This window comes from Solanum lycopersicum, chromosome 9 (assembly GCF_036512215.1).
Source record: "Solanum lycopersicum chromosome 9, SLM_r2.1".
Lineage (NCBI taxonomy): Eukaryota > Viridiplantae > Streptophyta > Magnoliopsida > Solanales > Solanaceae > Solanum > Solanum lycopersicum.
The window spans coordinates 12,395,629-12,414,482 of record NC_090808.1 but is presented as its reverse complement, the minus strand read 5'-3'; the positions used below and the strand labels follow the sequence as shown (position 1 = coordinate 12,414,482).

Genomic DNA, 18,854 nt, shown 5'->3' with positions numbered 1-18,854 from the left:
TGGTGAGGTCAGTCATATGCCCCATTACAAATTGTATCACCCATTTCACAGGAGATCTTTAGGTCAAGACATGGAGATCATTAGTATTTAACACAATCTTTGTAGGTCATATTCTTCTATTTAAGTTTTTAGCCTTTTTAAAATGGACACTTTTTGAGTACTAAAGGACACTCTAAAAATACACATCAAAACAGGCACGCATATTTATGATTGAACTATAACCACATTAAAACCGACAACACGCATATTTATGGGTGAACTATAACCACATCAAAACAGACAGCACGAATATTTATGGGTGAACTATAACTAACACCTGCTACCTGTGTTGGAAATTACGAGTACGCCACAAACCACAAGCGTAAGAGTAGTCCAAAATATCCAAATGAAGTTCAAAGAAACACAATATCCAACTCTCATCTCTAGCATAACATTTGTTCTTACGTCACCAAATTTTCAGGCGTGTAAGAATGGCCCAAATCAATATTTGTATCTTTTACAACTAATACCCCTATAAAAATAAAATTGGTACAAAAAAAGGGGCAGCATCCAGCCTTGTACTATAATAAGTATATCCTTCAACTTGAGAAGTGACTATGTTTAATCTTTGGTGTCATACTCCTTTTTGCTGTATAAAATCTAACTTCGCACAGCTGCAGGCTGTTAGTAGGTTATTGGTTTGAGGTTGCCGAGTTCTTATTAACCAAATCAGCACCACTCACGTATCTAGCAAAAAAGGATATCAAACGGAATGGAGCACCAATTAATGGTGCATTGGTGAGGGGAACCTCCTCCTCATACTGATCCTGATTCACACTTGTGACTTCTAAATCTGCTGACTGAACTTCATTTTCATCTAAAGGAATCTGCACGATTTCATCAGACTCGATTTCTGATGAATTTACAACAATTCTGCTATCTATCTTACACCCATGCTCATCATCACTCACAGTTTTGTCAATGGTGTCTTTCAGAGATTGCAGCCTTTCACTTGACTGCAATAGTGCTTCACTGGGTTGAGATTTTGGCTCTGTAGTATGATCAACTTCATGCTTGTGAACTGCTCCAGGCATCTTGTGTGACCCAAGGGCTGATTCATTGGCAGTGCGAGCTGCCTCAGAGCTTGTGGTAATTACATCAGAACCTAAATATGAAGATATCTCCATTGGTGGATCTCTTCGTTCCAGCTCCACATATAAATTTTTCACCTAATATATTTAAAATAATGATTACTAACCCCGAAAAGTATATCATAATATCTAAGATTCTAGCAATAAGAGAATAATAAGCTGAAACCTTCTCAACAAGCTCCGCATTTTCATCAATCAGTTTGTCCACCAATGCTTGGGTAGCAACTACTTCAGAATTCAGATCCCCATTTTCAGGAGTATTCTTTATCAAGACAAAGCAAAAATAGGTTATGGTAACATGTCAATTTGCAACAATGTGATGTAAGTACAGATATATCAATCGTCAATATATATTGTCCATACATTTAAATTTATTTTGGTTAATTGACAGTGAACTTGTGTGACTAGAATGCTTTCAGCACTTTTAAATACATGTTGTGAGTGACTACAGTCAACACATTAAGAGGTCGTTTGGTACAAAGATTCATAACGCATGGATTAGTAATGCAGGGATTAGTAATGCAGGGTTTATTTTTATCAAGTGTTTGGTTCTTTTTTTCCCACCTCATCTTGTGTTTGGATTATAGCTCTATAAAAAGCTTCTTTCCAATTATACCCTTGAATTATTATGTAATTCGATCAAGGTAGATAATTGTTGGACAATATTATTTTCATAACCTTCTAACTAGCTATGGGAAGAACAATTTAGTTGTCTTAATTGTTATTTTTCACTTGAATTATTTGAGGATAAATAGTTGTCATCTTAATAAATTGATCACTCACAAAAGGTCATTTTTCAATTATAAAAAGATAAACCATCTACTTTCAAAATCGAGAAAGTGGTCAACGACGGTAAAATTGAATAAACCATCTACACGGACACAAAAAATTGCAAGTTTTAGTTTTAATATGTATGTAAATTTTTTAAATTGTTTAAAATATAAATAATTAGAAAACCAAGCATACGTACATACATACATACATACATACATACATACATATATGTATATATATATATATGTATGTATGTATGTATATATACACACACACACACATATTCAATTTAGATCACAAACTTCATATACAAATATACAACTCACATTTCAAATTTGTATTGATTTATATTGGATATATTAGTAACAAACAACTCTCTCTAAATAATTTGTAAGCCAATTTGTTTAAATAAACTTACTAATACAAATATAAATAATAAAATCAAGAAAATACACAAAATAATTGAAATGGTTGAGGATATTTTTGTCTTTACATAGCTTATCCCATGGATTAGTTATAACTTACACAGGCTCAAATTCCTACCAAATATAGTACTAAATAATACCTTACATAATCCATGGACTATTCTTCTAATGCAGCCTACCAAACAACCCCTTAATGTGTTTCATGACGGAAAAGACCACCTAATACATTAAGTGCCATTTTAAATGGTATTGATTTATATGTTGTGAGAAATATAAGAGGAAAATTATTATTGAATTGTACATCTACATTTTTACTATGAGCCCTATTTATATACACACTACGAGTGTGTTTAGCAATTTTCTCATGTTTGGTTGGGACAAAAGTTTTGGAAAATGTTTTCCAAATCAACTCATTTTCCTCAAAATTAAGGAAAATGACTTCCCTTCAAAAATTAAGGAAAACACTTTCCAAAACTCTCCTCCAATTTTAAATTACAATTTTTTTGGAAAAAACAACAATTTAAAAAAAATCAATTTTAAAATTTATTTTTTACCCGATCCCCACCCACCCACGACCGACCAGCCCCCCCCCCCCCCCCCAAACCCCACGTCCCCACCCCCTCCCCAAAAAAATAATTTTGCTTTTTAAAAATATTTTCAACTTCAAATTTTTATTTTTTAACTCCTACCCACCCCCTGCCCCCTCTCAGCACAACATAGTCATTTATGACATATCAAGTGAACTACAGTCTTATGCTATCAATAATGATATTTTTTTAATAAAAATATTCAAAGCATATCATGTTTAACTATTGTCTCAATCTTCTTACAAGTCATGATGTGGTATGAGGTTGTCAGCCAACCAACAGTGTGCTACTTTCTATCACTCATGGAAATAGAAATGAATGAAAACAGAATATAGAACCGGTTAATCTGCAAGACAGAATTAACAACTGACCATTTCATGTCCAGTTGGTAAACAAGGAGGTCCGGCACTCTTCTCGAGATTATAGACTTGTGTCTGCAGTACTTGTATATTTGCTTTCAGTAACTGATTTTCTTGTAATATATTGGTCCTCAACTCTTCGAACTCCTTCACCTGCGAGGCTTTGATTTTAATTTCCATGTTAGGAATTAACAGAAGCAATGATTGTCAATTTTTCTACGGGTTTTGACATCAACAGCCATAATAAGGACAAGATGTCAAAAATCAGGATACAACATCAGGAAAGCAAAGCTTAGAAGAAAAAATGTAGATGTCCAACTACAACTCCCAATGCCTTCTATGTGTAAGGATACACATTTGGTTGATTAGAACAAAACATGTCGATAATTCTTTGAAAACTAACATCACAATTTGTATCCATTAAGAGAGTTACACCCTGATATGAATGCCGAACTTTTCAAATCAAAATTCCAACGTGCACAAAGAAGAACACTCCTCTCGGTATACTTGAATTCTTAAAGGAAGCCATGATTTCTCATGTTCTTTTATGAAACACCTGCAATTGGCTACGTTAGCAAACAAAGAACACATTATATGATAGACACTAAAAGCCATATATAGGTTCATAACAGTTTGACGAGAAAAGTTCAGTCAAGAAAAACATGATACATTTTTGTCGCTGGGACTGCATACCTGCGTCTCTAAAAGTGCATTGTCACCACTTAGGCTGGAAATTATTTCTCTGAATGATTTCTGCAAAAAAAAGAAGAGACTACGGTTTGAACTTTCTGAAGCATTTGATAATAACTAGTCACTTAATAGATAAAACTAACAATTAGGTTGGAGAATAACTCGACCATCTGTCTCCCTGATCAAGATATAGGTGTAAAGGGGCAATAAGGTGTTTACCATAAGGGGCAATAAGCGCCCTTTCTTTAATAATATTGTAAGCGACGTATTCCCGCTCGGGGAAGAATGAAGTGAAACGGATTCGGGACCGTATCGAAGCAATGATATATGTTCCCTGTTATTAATTTCTTTTTATATTGGGGAACTGGTAACAATGCAGACCTAGATTAAGATAGGGCACAGTGGGGAAAAAAAGATCCATATATAGGTGATAGCTACTACTTGAGGATAGACTTTTGACTTGGATAGAGATTGTGGTTGCTATTATTCTTGTTATTTTCTTTTCTATCAAATTGATATGTAAATTCAACTTATTTTTCACATTTTTAATTGAGGATGATGATGATATAATTTTGAGCTTAAATGAAAGAGGGGAGTCATATAGTCGACACACGACCCCAACTTGTTTGGGATTGAGGCATAGTATAAAAAAGAGCAATGAATTGATCTCCTCCAACAATTGACTTATAAATAATTTTGCAAAGGAAAATCAAGCAGATTTATCTATGCAGCTCAAAACAGTAAACTATTCTCTTTCTTTCTACTCGACTAGAAGTGCTAAGAGCGTACTAAGCTCCATGTGCATGCCCAGAAAAGTCCAAGTGGCTGTGCAATTTACTTCAAAATTACAAAGTGGTTGTGTTTGAAGTAACTGATATACAATATACTTCAAGGCACGTTTACTCTCAGGTACCACCTTATTATTACAGCCGTATTGAAGAAACTCTGTATCTAGATTCTAGATCGATCACTACAACAGGTTTTCAACAAGGAACATTTTACTGCCATTCGGCTTTTAATTATCTTAGATTTTCATAATGAAGTAAGAGAATTCCATTAAATGGCATCAAGAACTCGGCTTCTCATCTAAATAGCAAATCCCAGTGACATTTTGGTTCAATTATACTGCCTTTCACTTTTTAATATCTCAGTTCTTCATCCTTTTTTGATTAGATAAATGAATTTCATAAAATGGCATCAAGAACTCAGCTTCTAATCTTAACAGCACATCCCAATGACATTTCGGTTCAAATATACAGAACATGACTTGTTTGTTGTTCTTGTTAACGCTCTACACTGTTTTCTTCTTCTTAGTACTTAGATGTGTTGCACTTGAGCCAAGAATCTTTCGGAAACAACCCTCCCTACATCCACAGGGTAGTGGTAGGGTCTGTGTACACTATACCCTTTCCAGACTCCACTTGTGGGATTTCACTAGGTACGTTGTTGTTGACTTGGTACAGTTAAACAGAAAATGTCACTTGATCGAAATCAAGAGAAGTACAAGTTGAAAGGCAAAAATGACTTTCTCATATCTGTTATGATGGAAACACAGAAGTTTCCTGTCATATATCCACATGCATGAACATTAACAACAACATACCCAGAGCAATCCCACAAGTGGGTCTGGGAGGGTGGTTGTATGCAGCTTTTATCCTACCTTGTGAAGGTAGATGTAGTTTCCAATAGATCCTCGGCTCAAGTAAGGCATATCAAAACCAAGTATGGTGTGGAATTACAGTAGTGAAGAAGTCATGCTAAAAAGAAAGGAGAAGAGAACAGTAGCAACAGCAAACAATACGGTAACTGAAGCAAAGGATACAACATGTAATAAAATAGGAGTGTAGTAATAACAATACCGACAGAGGAAACTTGAAAACGCTCGATTACTTACTAAATTTCCATCCTACTTTGGCCTACCTCTCTAAATACCTACCAAGCCAACCTCTAACACCTCCTCACTGGCACCTACAAATTTCCTCTCACATGCCCGAACCATCCCAATCTCACCTCCCTCCCTCGTCCTGTCTACCGCGGAGATCACTCCCACCTAATCCAAAATATCTTCGCTCCTAGTATTTCGACACATTCACTGCAACATCCTCATTTCCACTACTTTCATCTTCTAGACGTGCGAGTTCTTGATCAACCAACACTCTGTCCCAAACATAATTGGTCTAACAATCACTTCATATTACATATTTTTTCATAGCAACATCCTCATTTCCGCTACTTTCATATTCTAGATGTGCGAGTTCTTGACCGACCAACAATCCATCCCAAACATAGATAGTCCGAGGACCACTTTATAAAACACACTTTTAGGTCCTTGGTGGCACACTCTTAATACGAGCCTCCATTTCATTAGCTCTAACACGATATGCAACATCATCATCAATCTCCTTAAAATCCTTGAATTACGAACTCAAGATACTTGAAACTTCCTTACTTGGAGATAACTTGTGTATCAATCCTCACCTCCACATCTGCCACATGAGTTCATCAGTATACTTGCACTCTAAGTACTTTGTCTTAATCCTCAACTTGAACCCTTTAGGCTTCAAAGGTCTGTCTTCGAACCTCTAGCATATAATTAACTTTGTTGCATGTCTCATCAATCAATACTATGTCAACTGAAAAAAGCATATTGTAATACCTTGTACATCTATGTTAACATGCAACTACTCAAATAGCAAAGGATTGGTGTGAAACCGAGAGACTAAAAATACAAATTGATAATAATGCTAAGTAACACATATATATAAAGGTTGTTGAAGTGTTAACCCAAGGTTTTAGCCCAAAGGAAGCCTTCAAACAAAAGTTCAAGTCAAAGAATGCCCTGTGGAGGGTCACTACTTCAAGTGATCCAGCATATTGTCCGCTTTAAACGAGCAGATCTCCCAGATGAAGAGCTAACCGATCAAATCAAAGGTCTTTGAGTCTAGTTTCTTAAAAAACAAATCGCTCGTCCATCCAAGTTCAATGTCAAGAACTATCCAAGTTTGAAGAAGACATTGTTTGCAAGATTTCCATTTATGTTTGACTCTCATGTTCATGACTAAGTCAACGTCAACAAGATTATTTGAGCTTGGAAAAAGGTGATTAATAATTGAGCCTAAAGTCTAAGTGTTGTAGTGTACAAAATGTGAAAGTACTAGTTGAAGGGATTAAGATATGGAAAGCAAAATAAATGTAGGACAAAGTAACCTACTTATTTAGACATCCTACTTGTTCGAGCTACTTTCTTAAACATCCTACTTGCTTGCGAGATGCACGTGCTTAAAGATAACTAATGTGCCACTTGTTTGATTACGCAAACCCATGTGACAACATATGGTGAGGGTCCCACTTGACATAGTTTAGTAATCACCTACTTGAACAATGGAAGACCCAAATTAATTGGGCCAGCGCGAGATGGGGCGGGTCATTGGGTCAAGCCCAAGACCTGTCTTCCAAGAGGTGACATATATCTATTTACTTAGACCAAATATCATATCAATCCAAAGAAAATTTCACAAGTCTTTCTATCTCGATTGTGACTTTCTCTACAGAGAGGGCTCCTGAATTTTCTTCTTCTTTCACAACCCCTAAGGTAAAAATTTTGTATGTATTTCACATAGTTTTAACTTGTAAGGGAGTGGGAGAACTTGTGGTCACATGTTGAGAGCTTGAGGCAGCCTTTAGAGAAAGAGTTCCCTAGGCCGCCCATATTGGTGAGATGTTGTTTTCAAGTGATCTCTTCTTGTCCTAGGGTTTTGTTTTGAAGAAAATTGTTTGGGTTGAAAATGTCAAGTTAAGAGATTGTAAGTTCCAGCAAATTTGACGTAAGGTTCTAGTATATCTGTCACGTGTTTAAAAGGAAAACAATTGGCTACCATATGGCCTGCACTTGCATAGATCACATAGTCATATGACTGTTAAGCAAAAACAAGTACTTGATAGACTAGAATATATATTATGTTACTTGTGCGTAACATAAAGCTCCTCACTTGCTTATGTGAAAGATAAAGATGGTAACTCAGTTGTTAATTTGTTATAGGCTTTGTAAATATATGATTAAAACCTACTCTAAAGCGATGGATGGGTATTCATAGGTCCACTTCACAGACAAAGTGACGCGAATTTTGTGCACATTATTGAGACAGACCGCCCTTTATGGCATATGTGATAGATAGTAGACAACTGAAATGTCATGCACTAGTTCCCCTGGTTCCCCTGACTAAGACGGCCTACAAGCTTACGGGCAGACCCTTTATAGGAGCCTGGGGAAGGCGTACCTTACAGCAGATTGCGATGTACACTTATCAACATCATGCAACTTATGTAATTTGACAATATATCTTTTACATGTGTCATAGATCACCTTTGGAGGCCATCATGTGATTACTTATTTACTTGTACTAAAGATAGAGGTAGAACATCACCTAGGCAAACTACTACATATTATCTATTAAAAAAATAACTCAAGCAACGTCATGTGAGAATTTCTACTGATAGTTATAAGTTACAGCTTCATATTATACTTTCAATATTCATATCGTTCATGTGCTCAAGATTTCCCCAAGAGGCTTATCCGTTCATTGCTACAAGTAGCCTTTAAAGGCCTATCATTTGATCACTTACAGGGATGAAACACATAGCATATATCATGTGTAAATCTAACACTTGTTAACATTTTAAGCAACAATCGAAATACATTTTAAATAAGTTTATAAGGTTATCCATAAGATAAAGTTTTAGACAAAAAGGGTTCTGATGTTCAGTTGTTTGTAGTTGCTCATCTTATTATTTGATTGGTCGAGCATCCTCATGTATATACTTGTTATTGAGTTTGTTTTACATAATAGTACATGTTGTATATGTATAGATGTTCAGTGGCTTGGGACACTGCATTTCTATGAATGCAGGATCAGGTATACAGATTAGTAGACTCCCGCAGTAGTCTCTTGTTGCATACGCAGCAAAGTAGCAAAATATTGGCAGCTCCATTATCACCTGGAGGTAATAGGTGCCTAGTACTACTTAGATGTTTTTATAATTATAGTTGGGTATGTTAAGGCCCTGTCCCGACCATTTAATAAGGTACGGTTAAGAATTCCATTAGAGGCTTCATAGACTTTGTAAAATTGTCACCTATGATTATAGTTTCATTTGTCCATCACATCAGTATGGCCAGTTGGTCAGTGTTGCATAGGTACGGTTCCTCATTATTTGCCTCATGTATAGCAGGTGTTCATACTGTGTTTTTCCGCCCCGTCCAAGCTTGGGCATTAAATATACACCATGGCATCTACCTTTGGAGATGTCACATCAGTTCATCCATTACCAAGGAAAAAACATATCGGCTAAGAGTTGATCCCTAGTGCAACCCCATCATTGCCTGGAAAGTGCTCGAGTCTCCTCCAATTATCCTCACTCATATCTTGGCTCCTCGCACATGTCCTTAATCACTCTAATGTAAGTTACAGGCACACTTCTAGCCTCCAAACATGGTCAATGAAGTGGTTGAGAACCCTAAGGTCTTAGGTTCAAAACTCAACGGAGACAAAAAAAAAACTACATACGTCTTAGCTTTGGCGGACAGAGTTAGTGTTACCTAGTATCCGTTGTTGGTGGGAGGTGGTAGGTATTAGGTATACCATGGAAATTAGTCGAGGTGCTCAAAACGGACACCACGGTCATTTTGAAAAAAAAAGCCTCACGAACTTTGTTGTATGCTTTTTCTAGGTCGATGAACATCGTATGTAAGTCCCTCTTCCTCTCACTATATTGCTCCATCAATCTACTTACGGGATGAATGGCTTCTGTAGTTGACCTTGGCGGCAGGGATCCGAATTGGTTCTCGGTAATAGACACGACATCCTCAGCCTCATCTTCACCACCTTCTCCCGAATTCCCTGAGTGTGGGTTAGTGGCAAATACCCCTTTAGTTGTTGTAATTTTGAATGCCACCCACATGAATGAACATCATAAAAATTGCACTTCCAAAGGTTTTTTGTTACTTTTAAGGTCATCAGTTGTCTAGTCATGATTCTTCTTCTTGCATGTTATTTTGTCTTTTACTCCCTTTACAGACCTGACGGCTTCATTATCAAGAAAAAATACAATTCCTCTTAATAGAAGCCATACTTTATATGTCATCAAGTATTCAAAACCATCTGACTTGAATTTTGTTCACTGTTTTTTTAACAATTTCTTCGGTATCTGTTCTGTTTTACTAAACATTTATATCCATGAGCATTTAATTGAAGCCAGATATATTTTATGAATATGTTTCCTCTAAATAGCCAAGCATCTTAAATCATATGCATAGCAGGTCATATTGCTCTTTCACCTATCTATTAAGCACATCATATCGCTATTCGTGAAATTTCCATAGCAACTTGACAGATGCATAACATGATTCGAATCAATAGGGCAGCCTAAAGCACTAAGCCCCTGCTATGCATGGGTCTGGGGAAGGGCATGCAACCCAGAATACCTAGCTTGCTAAATTCTTGTTATTACTTGACCGCAACTGAAACAATACACATGGTCTCAAAATAGAGGATATTAGCAACAAAGCCCACTCAAAACTACATGCATTAAGATATAAGAAAGTACCTCCTTTTGGACCCAGTTCTCTCTTTCCTTCTCCGTCTCTTTTACTTCCTCCTCCAAGCTCACCTGATATTCATGCCAAAGTTATTCTCAAAGCCTTTATTTTGACCAGGACAATTATCAAAGAGAAACACAAATAAATTGCTTATCAGCATGAATGTAAACAGGTATGAGACTGAAGTCAAAAGCAAGAAAAAACTCCACTATCAAGTGAAAGAATAAAGGTGATCAAAAATTTACTGAAGTGATATTAAATTTTTTACCCTCATTGTATTTGAATTTTCCACTTCATCCAACAACACACTGATTCTTTCCTCCAAGCTAACCTGCAAGGATGAAGGTATTCCATCTCATGAAATCTGCTCAACAAAGCATGCTAGCTTCTAGTCATTTCTTTTCCCCAGATGGAACCAAAAACCAAAATAAGGAGAAACAAAGGACGAAACGAAAACAAAAAGTATCAGTACAGTTATTAGGAACAGTTCCCTGTCAAAGTTACCAGTATTAAAGTAGGAGAGAGATTACCTCCTTCTGGACCCTGTTTTCTGTTTCCTTCTCCATCTCTTTTACTTTTTTTTCCAAATTGACCTGATATTCATGCTAAAGTTATTCTAGTGAATATTTTTGAGCCAAGCAAATTCTCTAGGAGAAGTACCACTATATTGCCACAATACAGGAAGATAAAAGGTATGCAACAAAACTCAATGGCATGATAAACCCCCATGATCAAGGGAAACAACAGAAGCACATAAAAATTAAACTTCAGGATTTATTACCCTCTTTGAATTCAACTTCTCCACTTCCTCCACCAACTCATTATTTCTTTTCTCTAAGCCACCCTGTAAGGAACAAGGTATTACTCTGGAACTTACTGCAGGACTCAAAAGAAAATCTTAAAATTGCAGAAAATGTGATTAAGGATATGACACTGAATTGCTTATAACCAGTGATGGTAAAACAAAATGATGATCTTAGGAAAAAAACTTGGTTCTGATATACAAGAAAATTTATTTGCCAATATGGGATTATCACCTCCTTTAGAAGCCAGGAACTCTTTTCACTTTGTAACTGAGAATTATTCATCTCAAACTCAGCCTGAAAATTACAGAGAGCATACTTCTTGTCATGTAGACCTAAATTTAAAGAGTCGTTGTGGAAGTGAAAGTACAATAAAAAGAAACCGGCAATGGAAACTAAGAAATGTCAATTTGGTGTCCTAAAATGCAATATATCTTTGAAAACTTCCACAGAAGTAGAAATGAGAACGGTTAAAAGTTTTAGTACCTCTTTCTGCAAGTAAAGATCCTTCTCCATATGCAATTGTCTTATCTTTTCTTCTTGGTTAGCCTGAAAAAGTTTAAAAGGTCACTGATTTCTGTAGAAGGACCATTGACTAAACAAGGAAAGAATATTTTAGGAGGATAATACGTTCCAGAAAGCACAGCTATTGTGATAGTAGTATGCATCTATCCATGTTTTCCCATTACCTCTTGCCTCCTGAGACTACTAATTTGATCTTGCAATTGCATGATTTTCATCTCAAAACTAGCCTGTGGACCAAAGAAGAGCGTAAAACTCGAGATAGATAGGATAAATAGGACAAGACGCACGTAGCAGCATGGCATACCATCAGACTTCGAAATTTATTCGTACTTGAACAATATATTTTTGAAAATGAAACTACATAACTCGAACAACACACGAGAAGTACAACACAGTTTTCCCCACATTTGAATCATGAGAGGGAACTCTTAATATTTGGTCAGAATCACTTTGTTTTTTCACTGTGCCTGCTTTCAGACAGAGGCAGAACTAAAATACCTCTTTATGCAGATGACTGTTATTTTCATTCTGAAGTTGTTTAATCCTCTCGTTCAAGTTAGACTGCACATCAAGGTAAATCCGCAAGATTAGGAGTGAAAATCTTAAAAAACTGATTAGGCACCAGCCACTGGCCTATGAGTTAGCAAGTTGCAGGTTTTTACAATGCAAATTGTGTGTACTTTCTATTACCTCCTTCAGTAAACTGGCATCTTTTTCCCATGAGAACTGTTTAAGTTTCTCCTCGAAGATAGCCTGTAAAACAGCAGTAACTTTTAAATGTTTTAATTTAAATGTAGATAGAAATTATATATGGGATTCCATGCAGATGTAAGCTCATTTAAAGGCCTGTCCATAAAATAGAGAAAGCAATGACTTGTCATGAGTTATACAATAGTCAGATAAGAGAGAGGGGAAGAGAATACAATTATCATAAAATTATGAGCCCATAACTGAAAATGGCTCAGCAGTTGCTAAAAGAGGAGGCCTTAACTCACCTCTGAATCCATCCTACAGTGTTTCTCGTTCTCCGCTAAAGATGACTGTAAAAACAAGAATGTCAAAAGACAACATATCAGAAAGTATCAAGAACCTTAGATGTTTACAACAAGGCCACAGTCCCAAAAATTGTTGGGTTTGGTTATACGGATCTTATTTCTTCATCTAAATTTGTAGCATCATCATACTAAATAAAATAAAAATAAATTAAATATTTCTACAACTATAATAATAATAATAATAATAATAATAAAAAATAAATAAATAAATATTAATTATAATAATATTATAATATATTTTTTTTGAGAAGGAATAATATTATAATATTAATAACAATAAGACTAATTTTGAACTACTCCTTCTGTCCCAATTTATGTGATGTAGTTTCATAGGGCATGGAGTTTAAAGAAATATGAGAAGACATTGCAATGTTCCAAAAATTACCCCTTAAAAATGGATCTTTACATAGAAGAGTGCACCTTTTGTGGACTTTTTGCCAAATAAGTGAGACCCAACATGGGTTTAATGTTGGTAACGTCAATATTTGCCAAATAAGTAAATGTGTCATTCTTCGGGACATATATCACATAAATTGGGATAAAGGGGGATAGTTGTTACCACCTATATAGATCTTTTTCTTCTATTTTGTCCTATCTTTAGCAAAGTTTGTGTTGACACAAGCATTTCAAGACAACTTCCCTCTGTGATTTTAGGTTTACCCTGTCCCTTTTATCATTCACTTACAATAGTTTCACTCCTATGGACTAATACATATGAAAGTTGATGCGAAACATGTCCAAACCATCTCAAGCGACCTTCTCGCATTATATCCTCAATGCATGTGACTTGGACCTTCTAGCAAATGGGTTCATTTTTAATCTTATCTAGTCATAGTATAAGGATTCTCCGTCCTTTGCCTTTGGCAACTTCTCATAACATTATACTATCTTAAATAACTTTGTTTACCTCCTCATTCCACCACCATCATTTCTTGGTTGAGAACCTAGACCTTAAGACATACTTAAAACTTTAGTTGCTATGGTTTTAATGCAAACTGACATTTCTTTCCACAAGATATCTGAGTCTCCCTCTAAGTCTCAAGCCTAACACCTAATTCACAGTTGTTTGAGAGTTGCACCTTTCTCACTCTACTGTTAACCTTTCATCTAAGACTACTAACTAGTGTTGGGTGTATAAGGGTTTAAGACATAGAAGAGAAAGATGATTTTATTCACGTACAATATGCTCTTTTGAAAATACTAATCTGATAAGGCACAAACCACAAGAAGACCTAGAATACAGGAAACTATTAAAATCCTAAATACTATAAATGGCTGACTATGTATACCATCAGATATTTCCTTTGAGTGTTGTAAGTCAGTTTATGACTTCTCCTTCTAATAGTCATTGGGATGTAGTTGTTCGTATTCTGCGATGTAAAGGACTACTCTTCGAGGATCAAGGTCATGTTGATTGGCAGGATCACCCTTTGATAGACGTTCTACATCCGGATATTGTGTTTTAGTTGGAGGTAATTTGGTGTCATGGAAGAGTAAGAAACAAAGTGTGGTTGCTCGATCCAGTGAAGAAGCAGAATATCGAGTAGTGGCTGTAGCAACTTGTGAGGTAGTTTGGATCAAATAGTTTCTTGGAGAAATGAAGTTTGGAGAAACCAGTCATATGGAACTTGTGTGTGATAATCAAGCGGCCCTTCATATCGCATCAAATCCAGTGTTTCATGAGAGGACTAAGCACATTGAGATTGATTCACCTTGTAAGAGAAAAGATACTCTCAGAAGATATTGTTACCAAATTTGTGAAGTAAAATGATCAACTTGCAGATATCTTCACCAAGTCCCTTACGGGTCCTCGTATTAATTACATTTGTAACAAGCTAGATACGTATAATTTGTATGTACCAGCTTGAGGGGAGTTTAAAATAGAATAAGAAAACACAATCCTACACAAAATCGGAATAGTTTATAGTCTCCTATTTGTTAAGACATTGTATTTTTATAGTGTCTATAAATAGGGTTCTCTATGTAATAATTAAAACCATAATTCAATAATATTTTTTCCATATATTTCTCACAATAACTATAACCACCATGTACTTGTTCAAAGTCATCGATTTGTTTACCTACATGGCCATTTAGTTACCTATAAGGATTTGTCAGCCTCTTGCCTCCTGGAATTCCTTGAACCAAGTTAGCCATATCCTCACAAAACTTGGGTTTAGCTTCTACATCTAATCTTATTTGCAGCACATAGGTACTATTAACATTGATTGTCTCCTTCCCCCATACAAGCCTTACAACTATAATGCCATCCCCAACTCGTTTTACCTCTACAACCTTATCTTTAAGACTTAGTTCTACAATAATTCTCACTCCGATCCTATTTTTATCTATCCCACGATACCATAACTCATAACTCGTGTTACCTATCTCTCTAGCCTTACTCACCTTTTTAGAGTATCCACTAATTCCATCGTTTTCCTTGCCAAAATGCTTATATTCTAGGTATCTACCCGAATCCGACTCTCTTGTACTAACTTTTTTCATATGTCAGATCCCTTTCTTATTTTGCACCATATCCGAGTTTGTGATTTGGCGGAAATAGGTCCTTTACACGCACCCATCCATGATGTGGGAACCCTTCTATATTTTGTACCACAATCGGTTTTTGATGTGGCGGTACTAACTTCTTTACCTGCACTCATTCATGATGCGAGAACCTTGCTTATACTCCCTCACTGCCAAGAGATAATGGGGTGGAATCCCTTGCTCATTTGCTATTAAGTTGCCGATTATCATGGTTTTAAATTTAAAGGTGAGAAGGCATGTTACATACTTTAATTATTTCTTCTCTCCACCAGGAAGCCCCATTTTTTTTTTTTTGAAACTGGTAATGTTGAGGCAGCCCCAGCTCTAATCCTTCTCTTTTTAATTCTTTTCTCTCAAGACATTCCAATATATTTCCTTCCATTTTCTCTTTCCGTATTCTCCTCTTCCATGCACCCTTCCTATCATGAGTTTCTCCTATTAACTTCACACTTAGTGGAGAAAGGACCCTCTCTATTTCCAAAGAAAATGAAGATCTGATTCCAGCTTGCAATAAAAATTTGACAAGTAAAGACTTTCAACTGTGGTTATAAATTCATGAGAAATCCGCTTAAATTCACAGTTTAAAAGAGAACACTTTACCAGTAGGCATTGAATATTGCATCTGCATCTGTTCATACATGAAAAAAAAAGGAAAAAACTGCTGTATGACAGGGCTTTCAAGTTTTCTGTACCAATTCACTTACTGATCGAGCATAAGGAAAATTAAATGTTGAAACTATGGTTTCTTATTACACTTTCACATTAATGATGCAGCAAAACTTTTAAAAAGTACATATTCAAATTAAGAAGATTACTTATAGCATAAATCTTGAATATACAGATACCACAAATGTGGGTTCAGAGAAGAGAATAAGCTATGTTGAACTGTGACAAAGTGAGGCGACATTTTGGGCTTTAAATCAAAAAAAATTCTGCCCTTATTTAATCTCAAACATATAGACGATCATGATGTGAAAAAGATATTCTTTAAGAATTGGACTCAAAACACTCTCTCTCTCTCTCTCTCTCTCCTTCAAATATGTTTTCTAGTTCCTTTCTTCTCGACCAACGCAACCTTTATTCTCTAACAACTCAATTTCTGAATTCAGTTTAGTTAGGAGCACGAAGCTCATAATAGCATTTGATTACAACAATGTAACCAGTGGAATCTAGGGAGGTAGAGTGTACTAGACCTTACCCTACCTTGGGAGGTAGTGAGGTTGTTTACAATAGATCCTCAGCACAATGAAAAGATGGCAAAGGAAAAATAATAGATAAAAGATGCTGGAATAATTAAAATTGACAATAACCACAACAAATAAATTGAAGTACAAGAAACAACAGATAACAGCAAAATAGAAGGACAAGAATTACTACTTAGCTAGGTCACGCACAACTGCCGACTAACCCTCGCCTTAATGTGTTCCCTCAATAACCTCCTTTTCTAAGGTCATGACCTCGGTGAGATGAAGTTGCATCATGTCTTGTCTAGTCACTTCTCTTTAATACTTCTCCGGCCTACATCTATCTCTCCTAAAACCCACCAAAGTTATCCATGATGATTAATTCATGGATACAAGGTTTGGGTCATTTGGAAAAAGGCAACTTATCAATTAAATAACATCTATTTGTTGTACTTTTAGATCACCCAGTAATATTGAAAGTATGAATATGTTCTTACATCAAAAAAAGAAATACAGCAAAAAGTGGAATGCAAAATCCATATATGGTTCTAGAAACATGACTCCTCTTAGATTTGAAAACAAATAAACCTTTAGTACCAGAATGATTTGGTTATATAAGTTAACTTACGACTTTGGCACCCTCAGTGTCATGTCTATTAGAATCGTCATCTATCCCCGAAGTATCATCAGTATGTGCTTCAGAACCACGTATTTCAGCAGGATGGTTCTGATTGGAGGAAGCGGATTCTTCTACACCGACGGCATTATTTTCTATTACTTTGGTTTGTTTATTCTTCTTTTTCTTGTTCTTCCTCTTCTTCTTCTCTTCTTCCATTGGCACAGGGCCAACAATCAAAACTCAGTAAGTAGCAATGGAACAGCACAGCCTACAGAAACCATAAAATATTATAATCAAGCATGGCATTTCAAATTAGACACAAAATTGACATGCATTTAACATCTCTTTCTCATTAGAACTTGTAGAGCACCGCGAAAAATCAATCTGACTTTAGAATCTATCAATAAACTCTCCATCTGCTAAGGCACTTTGGAACCTTAAATTCAAATCAAGTCATTTTTCAATTCAAGATGTAAAATTCACCAATAAACACATAAATAAAAGAAAGAACTTTGCATGAACACAGCTGGAAATGCTAATTGCAACACTTGAGAATAAGAATCAACTTGAATTCAAATTTCAACATGCTATACAAAAAACAAGAGAGCATATAAGTCTCTTCCTTGTTAAACTTGTGAAGCACCGTCCAGCATGAACCTGAATATTCGGAATAAACCAATAGACTATAGAATCAAATCAAAATCCATTTCAAGTTTCAGATTAACCACCAAACAATGTGAAACGTCAAAAATTAGAGTTAGATCAAGAATGTATTAACCTTTAATTACACCAAAAAATAAGATGAACACTGAAACATGAGAGCTAATAATGTAAAACTTGGATATTCCAGAATCAATTAGTAAACTAGAAATTAGAAAGGAGGCATTTTCGGAACCTTAAATGCAGATCAATTTCAAAATCGATCAGCAAACGAATGTTAAACTTCAATGTAGGACACTAATTTCTTTTTTAGTTACAGAAAACATAAATTTCCTCTATATGAACATAGAAAATAAATTACACAAAAAAGGAGTAGGTCAGATTAGCAGAGCTAAATAAAATGTTTAATGCAAAAACAAAATCAGATGAACATTTACCGAAAGAAGAGATCGACAAGAGATTCAACCTTTGAGAAGACACCGTAAAGTTGAAGCGACTGAATTTGGGGTATGGGGTATGGGAGAGGTCAAGAGCGTAACGGCCAGGTAAATGGTCTTGTTGCTAAAAAAAATTTAGTTTATGTTCCAATTTTTTATTGCGTTGTCCTTCCAATCATCTGCCTACACGTTGCACTGTTTAACTCAGGTTCTCACAAGTCATATGAAAGAAAGTCAAAAGGCCTCAACAACATTTGTACAAATATAAGAAAAACTTCTATAAATATTTCACTCAGACTTATTACTTCTATCTATAGTTTCCAATAATTTTATATTGTCTCACTAGTTTATAATTTTATACTTAAAGTTTGAGTTAGATAATAAACTTTTCCTATAAAATACATTGTGAAATATAGATAAATAAGGAAAGAGAAGAGTGTGGTCAACCTAAGAGTTTGTTTATA

At 35.6% G+C, this 18,854-nt stretch overlaps 1 protein-coding gene across 4 annotated transcripts; it reads right to left on the bottom strand.

Moving 5' to 3' along the window:
• Positions 1-291: 291 nt before the first annotated feature.
• LOC101258092 (uncharacterized) lies at positions 292-18,642 on the bottom strand. Of its 4 annotated transcripts, none has more exons than XM_004246230.5 (16): positions 18,391-18,642; positions 17,303-17,561; positions 12,884-12,928; positions 12,579-12,641; positions 12,387-12,449; positions 12,053-12,115; positions 11,850-11,912; positions 11,598-11,660; positions 11,342-11,404; positions 11,091-11,153; positions 10,829-10,891; positions 10,569-10,631; positions 3,969-4,028; positions 3,288-3,428; positions 1,297-1,392; positions 292-1,208 (listed from the first exon to the last, which is right to left on the bottom strand). In XM_004246230.5, the coding sequence occupies exons 2-16, from the start codon at positions 17,507-17,509 to the stop codon at positions 672-674; spliced, it is 1,653 nt and encodes a 550-aa protein (XP_004246278.1). In that variant the 5' UTR covers positions 17,510-17,561; positions 18,391-18,642; the 3' UTR covers positions 292-671. The 4 variants fall into 4 exon arrangements, with proteins under 4 accessions (XP_004246278.1, XP_010325757.1, XP_069144831.1 ...); XM_010327455.4 differs by having other exon boundaries at positions 11,091-11,165; positions 18,420-18,626; XM_069288730.1 differs by having other exon boundaries at positions 18,420-18,626.
• Between the last annotated feature and the right edge of the window lie 212 nt (positions 18,643-18,854).